The sequence below is a fragment of the Lampetra fluviatilis genome, chromosome 1 (assembly GCF_964198595.1).
Source record: "Lampetra fluviatilis chromosome 1, kcLamFluv1.1, whole genome shotgun sequence".
Taxonomy (NCBI): Eukaryota; Metazoa; Chordata; class Hyperoartia; order Petromyzontiformes; family Petromyzontidae; genus Lampetra; species Lampetra fluviatilis.
The window spans coordinates 9227406-9239457 of NC_136275.1; the positions used below are offsets into that span (position 1 = coordinate 9227406).

The following is a 12052-nucleotide window of genomic DNA, read 5'->3' on the forward strand; positions in this document are numbered from 1 at the left end:
CCAGGTGGCGCTGTGGTCTAAAGCACGGACACGTGTGCTCGATCCATTTGTGGAGAGAATGATATTAAGGAAACAAAATCTGATAAACTATTTTGTTACGGTATTTATGTTTTCCACAACGACGCCGTACAATACGTAACGACACAATGCCCGATCCACAAACACAAAGGAGACATCACGGTACTCCGATACGCTTGACGTGGTTATCTGTCTTGTTGCTGTGGATCTATATCAGCCATATACGAATGAAGAAGACGATGATTGTATTGCGTCTTGTACATGCACGGCCCTTTTTTAAACGACTACTGGATGAGGACTTCCCCACTCGGGTTACCACCTCGATAGATTTGACCAGGATAGTCGTGGAATTGGCATCTGTATTCGGGTGGCAGGAATTTATTAAAAAAACACTTCATTTTTATTTTACCAGGTAAGGCCCACTTTAGCTGTATACTGTACATCTTTTTCAGAAGCGACCTGGCCACAAATGATAGCTCAACGAAGTGGCTTATCATGTGGAAATGTATAGCAGCCAAATACTCAAGGCGCATGTTTCTATGTGGTACCGGCAATTGTGTTAAACTTTGATAGTTTAATTGCGGTTCTCATCATTATGAATAGACCTATTCTGACTGAGGCGTTGGTCTGGGTTCGGTCTGTGAAAACGTTGGCGACCCCACGCTACCCACGGCTTGCGTGCTATGAACCGATGTTACTCAACAAATAAATTTAGAGGCAGGCTGAAAAGTATTGCTCGAAACATTGCACATTACGTGAATACTCGAGGTGTTTTTTAAACTCTTCTTGTAAATCACAACTGTTGTATGAAACCTACGTACATTCTCATGAGCAGTCCATCACAAAAAAAACCATATTAGTTGTGTGCCGTGCCTCTCTGCTCCTTTCCTACACAAACCTGGACACACCTGTGTGGGGAATTCTAGATTTGAAGCTTCCGTGACTGCAAGGATTCATATTCTTAGGTTTTTTCGGTAAAGTCACGTAGGTAAAAAATTAAAATTAATAAAAGTAATGTCGTGATTTTTATTTTATTTTACTTTTATTAATTTTAAATTTTTACCTACGTGACTTTACCGAAAAAAACCTACGAATATAAACTGTGTGGGGAAGTATGGTCAAATACTCTCGACTACCCGTGTGAGGAGGTCCTCTGCCAGCAGTGGATTAAGGGCTGTATATCGCACGTGGACAACATATACATACGTGAACACCTTGACACGAGATGCCCTAAGTCACCACCGTGCCACACAGCAAATCATCACTGAGCCATGCCAATCCACTGCTGGATGAAGGACTCCTCATTGCAGCCAACGCCACCGCTCGTGATACTGCGTTCACGGCTGCAAAGACCTCGGCTTTGGTCAGCGGACACTTACTGTGGACGATACTGCAATAGCGCCCTCTTGTGAGAAGAAAAAGACATTAAATCTTGACTTAAAGTTTTCGTTACTGCAGGAATTCATATTCTTTGGGTCTTTCGGTAAAGTCACGTAGATAGGTACAAATGAATAAAGCATAATTAATATAAAATAAACAACAAAAACTACGACGTTTCGATCGTAACACAAGCGATCGTCATCAGGAGGAAAGATGGGAAAACTAAAGTTATTCTTAGTGTCTGCATTCAGCAGCTTTTTCCCTCTTTCCGCCTGATAACGATCGCTTGTTTTATGATCGAAACGTCGTAGTTTTTTGTTTATTTTATATTAATTAATTTTTACCTATCTACGTGACTTTACCGAAAGACCCAAAGAATAAGAAGTGATATTATTGCGTATGATAGCAGCAGTGTTCATGACCTAAATGCTGTTAGCCACGAGAGGGCTTCAGTTCTTTGTCGTTTTAAATGTCTCCTTCGCTGAAAGGACGCAGACTACAGCGGTTTACTAAATGGCCCGGAGTTTGTCTTGCATGGCCACAGTCCCACTATGGTGGCTTGTGCCGTTAATTTGCCACTCATGAAATACGCAGCAGTAATGGTGGTGGGTGGGGCGGGTAAATATAAGTGTTTTAATCGATGTGAAATACAGCAGCTGTTATGCCACAGTGTGGATCAGGAACAAGGCCATGAACGAATAAAACGGAACACAATCGGCAAAGAATCATGGAGAGAAAGCATGCATGGAAATAGACTTGAGACAAAACGAGGATAACATGGATGATACAATAACCGCAGGATAATGACGCGATGCCAAAAGGAGTTAGTTACCGATGGTCAAGAATTATTATTATCAAGTGGTAGCAAAGGGATGGAACGAGTCTGAGAGGATGTCCAGGGAGGAATGGAGCGATGAAACCAGTTCGTGTGCAGATGCTATGGCGGATTGTTGCATTGCAGGATAGTGAAGTATGACAATTTAGACCAAGAGAAGCCTTCATCCAGCAGTGGATTGATCATGGCTGGTGAAATACAAGTAAACAACAAATGAATTATAATGCAGTTATTTAAACGATTTTTATCCTCTTGAGGCCATCCAGAAACTTCAACTAAGCAACTTCAGCAGTTGAGAGGAATGTTAAAAGTTTGACAGTGTTTCGTTGATATAGAAGTCATTGCGTGTGACAGGGTGCATCACCAAATTTTAATGAATCTATTCATAGATTGTCGCAAGGCCGTAGCCATGGAGTCAACATTGGGGGGACCAAATTTTCCAGAGGGTCTGGGCCCCCCCCCCCCCCCCCAGAAAAAAAAAATCGAAATTTGAAAACTCATTTCCTGCCTAAAATATTAAAAAATTCACTAACACATGGGATGGACTTTTTATTTATGTATGTCTACTAGTGCATTGTATTACATTGTTCTGTTTTTTTATTCATTGTATGTAATGGCAGAGATTAGGGATTAATTAAGTACAACCATAACCACAATAATATGAACAAAAATCTATACATTGTTATATGAAGACAAGCCCAGATATTGTGGCCAAGGTTTAGCGAATTGGTTATTTATTTATTTACATAGCATACCAATTATTTTTAAATATTTTTATAGCACTATATTGGCGGGGGGGACATTTTGAGCATATTATAATTACGGCCTTGGATTGTCGTGAGATTAAATCAGCATGATAATCACCAATCTCCTTAGGCCCATTCAGCTGCCTCAGGATAACTCTTCCCCTCCAAAATGATGCCGTGTTCTCCCATTGGCCACTTTGATACATGCAATGTTGTGAACACCCCTCCGAGCTCTTAACAAAAGTTTTCCATATAAAGGGAGGTCTGGAAAATGTTATGCTCCCTGTAGGTCTGGTGAAAGTGAATTATTAATAGACAGGGAATCAAGGCGATTGATTGTATAGTCATTGCACAATTTTAAATAATGCATTGAGCAAATATGGATTGTCTCCGTTTTCTCTTCCGCTTTAACCTATATTGTCTGAAGTGCGGTGCTTTTCATCGATTGACACGCAATAATTATTAGCTTCACTCACATATTGTGGAAACATGGCTTAAACAAATTTATCTTAAGTTATTCAAGAACTTAGTAATGCCCTTGTAATGCAATGACGAATTTAGTGTAATATGTTCAGGACAAAGTCGACTTTGGATCATGACATTTTAACCTGAGGTATGAGAGCACATTGAAAGAATACGGCTGCTTCATTTTTACTGTTGAGATGTGCTCTATTGGGCTGTTATGTCACATATAAACCCCAACTGTTACACTTTACAGCGTGTATTTAGGCTTCATTTCGGTTCATATGTTCACGACATTTAAGGCAATGTTGGAGGATTTTTTTTTTATTATGAAGGGGGCAAGGACAGGACAGAAATAATGGCCAACAATTCTCACAGTAAAACACTTTACAAGCTGCGGTTCATAAAAAGTTAACTGTTGAAGACAGGTTTTCACGTCGTTTTACGATACTCATAAACAAATGTACGTGGCTTTTAAACCACATGTATGAGAATTACTTCAATCAACCGAAATAATAAGTGAATGCAATTGGCAATAGTTTATGAAACCAAAAAGAAGACAAGACAAAACCAGAAAATATGGTAATATGGTTTGGGCAATACAAAAGGGTCCAAGTAACAGCTTGTACACGTCACATCTAACGTGAATTTGTGCTCGTTTGAAGTCCCGTCTAAGGCCCCATCACCACGTGATGAGCAGCAACCAGGGCACGAGGTCCTTTTTATGGAGGGCAGGGGTGTGTCAACCAGCTTGTCTTGTTCACTTGCGGGCATGCAAGTTAGCACAGAGTAAACTGTCGTGAACTGGCGTCTCTGCTAAATTAACCAACCACCGTACAAAAAAAAATCACTCCGTTAGCCAAAGTCGCGTGTGTCTGTTTATGATGGTGCATCAGGTCTATCCAGTGGCTGAAGGTTAAGAGTGGCAATGCGTAGGTTTTTGCGCTTGTGTTGTAGATTTCTCCAAATGAGTGTTCGAGTGGTACCGCATGTCGTTAGGCACGACGTTCATGGAGCGAAGCATCAACACGTTGTGGCAGACTACATGCGTACTAACGTGAAAACACATCGGAGAGCTAAGGGTTAGGGCAGCTCATCAGACAGGCGGTGCTGTAATGGTCAATGTCATGTTGTTAATGGCAGAAATGTTGTAGTGCTGGTACAAAAACATACCCTCAAAGAGGATCTCTGACAGGTTTCGTGAGACAGCCTCAAAGTGCAGCTGCTGGAATCCAGAATGTCGACGGCTGTGAACAGCAGACGCTTTTGTGTCACAAACTGTTGTTTTTAGACCATGGCAGAATTAAATACTTTGCTTCTTCGGAGTTGCACAAGTTAGAATTCCTCCTGTAATCTCTTATATCTACCCTGCAAACGAGATTAGGTGGTTTTTTACCTGGTTATGGAAGATCCATTCAGCTTGTAGATAATGGCTCACCGGCCACATTCAAAGGCAATCATGGCCTCTGTTGGTTTCAATCGTTGCCAATTTTACTTGATATCCACACATTCACACGGAGCTCCCTCAAAAACCAAAAGTGCAGAACTATTTTGTAAATTCTATGTAACACACAATAAATATGAAGAGCAAAAGCTGAGTGAATTCCTGAATGTTGGACTTTAGTTCTGGCTAAGTGGTATTCGAATGTACCCATCACGTATAGACACTCGTACAAAGTCGGTATTTAATCAGCTTTATTTAAGAAACCTCTATTTAACAGACATCCATGTTTGACAAAATACTCACCAAGTCATGATTTTCCTCAGGAGGCTCCTGTATTTAATGTCCCACAACGAACAACAAACATTTCAACAGATTGTTACTGCAACCATTTTTTTAATTCAAAAAATGTCAAAGGTTGACGACTGAGTCAAAGTGAGCTTGCAGACTTTTACATAAACGTGCACTACTACTACTTATAGCAAATCCCAGCAAAGGAAAACGAATAACAAATAGACACAGGAGAAAGAGACAAAAACATGGACAAAGATCACCTTTCTGGAAAGTTTGTGGCACGGAAAAAAACTATTTAAAAAAATCTCTCTTGACCATATAGACATCTCTATGAGTATTTGTACAAAAAAGTCTCTTCATAAATTATCTTTTTTAACTTATTTCATGGCTGTAAAATGAGATGGAACAGGAGATTTTTTTTTTCTCAAAAAAATAAATGCACGACAAGTTAGAAATGTATTAATTTAGACGAGTCACCATTACACTGCTGTCTGAAACTTATGGTTTGGGCTTTGCAGAGGCTTCTATTGATAGCTTTAACTGTGTTCTTTGTATTTTCCATTCACAAAAAAATTACTTTCAGCAACAACCATCTTTAGAGATGAACACCACCATCAATAATTAATATTTTAATGGATATACCAAAGAACCTGCATACATCTCAACAAGCCTTCAGTTGTCCCAGACAGCAGTGTCGCCCAGCCGCATCAAACCATTCAATATTCGTTCCATGATTTACAGGAAAATTAAATTGCATGTTAACAATTCAAGATCTGAAAATTAAATCATTCCATGAAGACGATTTGAAGCTATGAAACAACCTGTATTTCATAACTAAAGATAAAAACACACAACCCCGTTGCTTTTGGTTGATTGTCACAAGTCAGACAGCCAGCAAACATGATAACCAATAACACAACCTGAGGTAGATATACCATGATAGCTGTAATATAAATTAAAAAATTAAAAACCACTAAGTCGTTACAAGAAAGGTAAATTCTTCAGGTTGTTACAAATTAAGAGGACTGTGAAGCGTTCAAAGCCGTTCATTTTTGGAGCAAAAAAAAAACATTTCATAGCTTCAAATGTATTTTGTGTGACCACGTGTAGTAAATATACCTTCATAACTAAACCAAACAAAATAAAAAATAAAAACAGAGACAAAAAAATGGTCTGGCCAAACTAAAAGAACAAAAGAAAATATTTCTTTTTTTTTAAATAACAAAGAAACATTTCATGAACATGAAATTGGTTTGTTCATCTTTGGTACTCCGTATAACCAAGTCTCTCTAATAGATATCCCACTCATAATTTTTAATCCCACTCAACCGGTGAAAAATATCCTTTTCAAATCATTACTGGACACGCCATGCCATCGGATACTGTATTCAAGGCATTTCGAATCACCCACACAATATGCCTTCTTAAATAACACCCAGCGGCTAACTCAGAGTGCCCACGTTTTTACATTACGATTAAAAAGCATTCAAATTCCATATTTTTTTAAAAACCGTTTTTTCTCATCCAATACTGCTGCCACTCCTTTCAAATGCAAAAAACACCGTTTCTCATGAAACCTACTTTTCAAACATTACCATTGTTTTTCTCCTTTGAGTGTACAAAAAATTGTGTTGACTCAAAGCATTTTTCCCAAAAAAGATATTAAAAGCATTTCTAAACATTGATTCTAAAATTCTACAATTTGCAATTGAAATTAATTTAGCAAAAAGGTGAATCTTCCAAAAATGAAGATCCTTTTCTCGCGCAAGTCTCAAAAAAGCTGAATCGCCCCCCTCTAAACCTCGAATGCCAAACCCTCCCCACATCACAACCCAATGACGCAGTAACATCGACAACCGCCAATGCTGATTGTGAGTGATTTTTTTCCCTTTCTAATACATCGTTGAAAAATGTCAGAAATATTAAGGCCAGCGAAAAAATATTTTAAAACCAATTAAACCCTACAATATAAAAAAAATGCACACGAACGTCTCTCCTAAACAAAAAGGGTTACATTAACATCTACACAATTCCGCTCATTTCTATGCCAGACAATATAACTCATTTTTTAAAAATAAAATGTATTACAAAAACCTTACAAGAAGACATAACTGTAACAAAAAAAAATCTATGTGAAGAACTAATGCATTTAATTTTGTCCTCGTTTCAATTCTTCCAACAAACACTACCATTCGATCCAATCACATGTATTTGTTTTTCACTTGTCATGCGCAAACCAAACATTTAACAATTTTTGACAGATTCTCATTTAAAAATAATTCTTCCATAGCAAAATAAAGGAATCTGAAGGTCAGCCATTGGATTTATGTTCTTTAAAAGAACTCATCCCAAAATAGCAGTCACGAGAACATTTTTAGTCAAAGGAAAAGTCCCGCTTGCAGCTTGTGCACACCAGATGCATGTCCTCTTCTACGTAGACATTTGCTGCACTAAAGGCCTTCCTCAGGACACACGTCATCATTTCCGTTTGAAAAGTTAATCTGAAAAAAGAGAAAGGAAATAAAAAATATATGATTAAAAAAAAATATATATAACATAGCCACGCTGGCATCCGTACATTTGAATGACAACATCTCACAACGTATTGGGATTATGAGAATTGCCGACCTGTGGGTCGGTGGTCATGAGATAAATTCTGGTAAAACCGTGTGTGGACAGAAGACGAGCACGAAATGAAGCGAAGGGAAGTCTAAACAGCTGAGCTCAAGTCAGCCATGATGTCTGCCCTCTAGTTTTTGCAAATGGCTCTGCTGCTGTTGTTTCTTTACACATCGCATGAACTGGAAATTATGCAACAATGTAATTTACAAATACTGTCAAAAAAAAACACTATCTGTGTTATCCGGCTTATGGCTAACATCACCAAAAAACCTGTTTTTTTTAATGAATTTCCAACTCAAACATTTAGCATTGCAGATACATATATAACCTGGCAAAGCTCAATAAGGTATTTAACGGTAACTTTTTTAAACATTATAAAACTATATTAACTTAAGTGCCACCTTGGCCTCAAACAGAAAGGCATTTCCCGAAGACATTTGGTGCAAAGTTGTTATTTCTAAATAATGGCTGGTTTCCTACTGACAATAAGCACACGTATTTTCCAACATAATATTAATTTTAAGTTCTTCTTCTTTCATACGACTGATGTAGATGCAGAGCATCATCAACTACAATCTCACATTCAGGTGGTCAAGCCAGACAACCACGTCAGGAGCAGACGCGTGTATCACTGCGATGTCTCCTTCGCATTTGTGGATCGGGTATTGCATCGTTGTGTGTTGTATGGTCTGTTCTGGATGACCAGTCACACACTAGAGAGTTTTACATTTTCCGTTTGTGCATCATGTATCCACATCTGACAGGTTTTGTGCAGGTGCGATTTATATATTGCTTAATTTTATATTGTTTAACCATGTAAGAAACTCAAGACACCAGGATAGTCTCATTTACAAAAGTGACCTGGATAGCAATGTGTTACTCACCTCTTAGCTCCTCCCTGTCACTTTCCCTGCTGGTAGGAGTAGGCAGCATGGTCCTGTGCTGTCTCCACAGAGATGGGCTGCTGGTGCTGCCCACTGTGGTCCTGCCGGAGGACACGTGTATGAATCCAGAATAATATGACTGTTGTGGCCAATAGCGGAGCCAGGATTTTTCGGTAGGGGCGGAAATCCCTCCAACAATGAAAAATTATAGGTGTCGTTAGTAAATAAGGACTTGTCCCTTGCTTTTTATTCGACGCGTAACCGTGTGTGATCGGCATTACGCTCGCTGAAGGTGAATGCCTTCAGGGAAGTCGTGTACTGTATACGCAACTGCGCACAATTCTGTGAGTCACTTATAACTGCTTTGCCGTTACGTATTGCCAATTATGGACTCAGACTATTGTCCTATCATCTCACAGAGTCCCTGGCACATAATAATATGCTACACAGTGGCAGTAGGGGTCGCAAAATGCCGATTTATTACTAATAAACCCTAATGATCCGATCGAAATTAGGGATTTAGATCAGATCATTGGGGGGGGGGGGGGGCACGTGCCACCCCATCCCCACCCCCACTGGCTCCGCCAGTGGATGTGGCTGCATTTCTAAAGCATTGAACTATAATTGAAGTCAGGCACTGCTGTGGCTGGTTTGAATCGTCGAGTTCCACCTTAGATGACAACAAATAAATTAACCATTGCATAAAAAAACACATTATTGTACCAGACCTCTATGCTCCCACGTCTATGCTTCCCGCCTTTACGAATCTGCACTGGCCAGTTTAGTGAGCCACAATCAAATATACCCCCACTACCCGCATGGCACTAATTAAGCAACAGATTGACAGAAGCGCTGTACATGGGCAGTGAAAGGGGTACCTTGTGGGGAGAGAGCTCACCTCCATGTTGGCTGGCGTGGGAGTCACGTGGGTATACTGTGGGATGTATGTTCCTTGCACTGGTCCGCCCGCTGGCATATACTTGAAATAAAAACAATACAAACTTGTTAATGAGAAGACCAGTGTACATCCGGTACCACAGGATCAAGCATTGTTTATATGTATAAAGATCTGAATTACTGTCAAAGGTATACACAACATATATATGAATGTAGAATGTAATATTTGGTATTTTTTCTGTCCCCATTAAATATATCACAATAGTGCCATAGAAGAGTCATGGAATGAGAAAATAAAAATGTATTCTCTGGAATTCCCATGACCTGCCAGAGCATCACATTGTGTCAGACAGCGTCATCAGAAGATGACACCAAATAATTACTTCTGTGATCTCTCCAAATCAGCACTAGATGGCAGTCATTGTAAATCAAACGATAATATATTTCTCAAAATAAATGTTCATCCTCAGAGGTGGTATGCGCCCCAAATTAAGCAATAATTTTTAAGAAACTAAAGCGAGTATAATTGTGTGTTTTTTTTTAGCAGTGATTGGTGACCAAGCTGATGTCATTACACTTGAGAATCTGGTTCAATTGCAGGTGATTGAATCCTAGATTTGAACCAAAGATTTATCTCCACAGTGCTGGCTCCATGGCTCTGACATAGGTATTACGAGGTCACCAAGTTACCCAGCCAATTCAGTGTTTAATATTCCACCTAAACACATATTTACTGCAAACATCGAGATGATAGACTTGCACTGGGTTTCCTTTGGTTCTAAATGTGTGCCCGTAACTAAGGAATTGGAAGCATCAAATCCCATTGCACCTTCAAGGGGCCCATGAATATAGACCAAAGCTGTCAAATGAGCTCTAAAACACAAACGCCTGGCAGAAAAGTCAGCAGTAAACCATTTATCAAAAGAGACGAACAAATCAATGACAGTAATGTCGGGAAAGTTGAGAAGAATTTTATTGAAAGGCAAAAAAAAACTCAAGCAAGTGAGCACAAAAGCATCAATCATCAATGACAATACCAACATCGGTGATATGATGGAAGGCAATGAATAGTGGAAACACGTCAAATAAATAAAGCAAAAAAACTTGTTTGCGCATAAAACATGCAGTGTAAACATCAGCAAGAAAAGTAAATGCCTACACAGGGCATTTTCTATTTTATGCACTCATAAGCCAAAACTTTTACAGATACGTCCTCTCTTAGGAAAAAGGTTTTGCTGCCTTCGGCAGCCTAGGGTTTTCTCCAGCATGTGTAATTTTGCTGTGTTCTATTAATCATGGTATTATGTCTGGCAAGGTATAAATCACGCTGATTAATGACCTCTCTTAGTGTCCGTGTTGGAAGAAAATGTACAAATTACGCCTTGGTTATCTGCCTCTTGTGCACTGATAAAAGAAATCTACAGTAATTTGGCATCCAATACACATTTATATTTCATGCACTTGTGCTTAAAATAAATAAATACAAATTTAAACATTGCAAGAATATAAATGTTGAATCGTCAGCCTTAATGGTGGGTGTTTTATGATCAACAAATAGAATCAGAGATCCATTTTATAAAGGATAATAAAACATTAATACAAATTGTAGCTCATTTAATTTGTTTTCAAGGTCAAACGGGAAGCATTTCATTTACCCATGTCGACTGTCAAGAGTGACAGCATCACATGTGACAGCGCTCACTGATTCACGACAACCACTCAATCGTCGTCGATCTGTAACCTCTTCATCTCTCTGCATGCAACTACGGACATCACGGTTGTTTGCTCTCTGAAGCTGTATGCCCTGATTTTGCTCCCAAATTCTGGGATGTGGTTTCGACATTTGACCAATCTCTCTTATCCACACTGTGCGCAGCTGCCTCACTGCAGGACAGAACATTTCTTCTCTCACTCTCTTCCCGCAGAGCTTGACATTGGAACATTCTTCTCTCCCTTCCGCCTTTCCAACATTACATAACCAAACTCAATTTAAGGAACGTGTTACCTTCCACCTGCTATCCTTACTCGAGATATCTCTGCTGTTGTCTACTTTACATCAAAGACCAAGAGCCTCTGTTTGGCAAATATTTTTTTTAAAGCAGAGCTAAATAAGTTAAGCTGTGTCGCAGTAAGTCTCAAGAGAAGTGATCGTTCGCTCCAGCGTTTACGAGGGAGGGCCCACCACCACGGATGGCTGCTACGAGGTGTATATACAACTCCAAGGCACGGCCCATGGCTGCTGCTGCTGCTGACTTACGGTGGCCGCATTGCCGAGGGACATGTGGGACATCTGCTGCGCGAGTGGCCCCATCATGCCCACCTGCTGCATGGACATGGTTGAGTCCATGGGGGGCGTCAGCACCGTGCCCTGTGGTGGACATGAGAGAGGAGGGTCGCAACACTCGTATCAAGTAGGCTCGCGCAGACATATCGAGACGCACAACTGCGTAGGTTTTGCGCGATTGAAATATGG

At 39.7% G+C, this 12052-nt stretch overlaps 1 protein-coding gene across 9 annotated transcripts in view; it reads right to left on the bottom strand.

Moving 5' to 3' along the window:
- Positions 1–5121: 5121 nt before the first annotated feature.
- The window catches only part of LOC144931565 (RNA-binding motif, single-stranded-interacting protein 3-like), a 317683-nt gene continuing 310752 nt past the window's right edge, over positions 5122–12052 (bottom strand). For 6 of the 9 annotated variants that reach the window (XM_078855595.1, XM_078855566.1, XM_078855546.1 and 3 more), the window contains 4 exons: positions 11837–11947; positions 9581–9661; positions 8683–8775; positions 5122–7677 (listed from right to left, as the gene is read on the bottom strand). In XM_078855595.1, coding sequence (XP_078711721.1) covers positions 8686–8775; positions 9581–9661; positions 11837–11947 — 282 coding nt within the window. In that variant the 3' untranslated portion in view covers positions 5122–7677; positions 8683–8685. Of the gene's footprint in view, positions 7678–8682; positions 8784–9580; positions 9662–11836; positions 11948–12052 lie in introns of all 9 variants that reach the window. The other 3 variants (XM_078855576.1, XM_078855555.1, XM_078855585.1) reach the window with 2 other exon arrangements.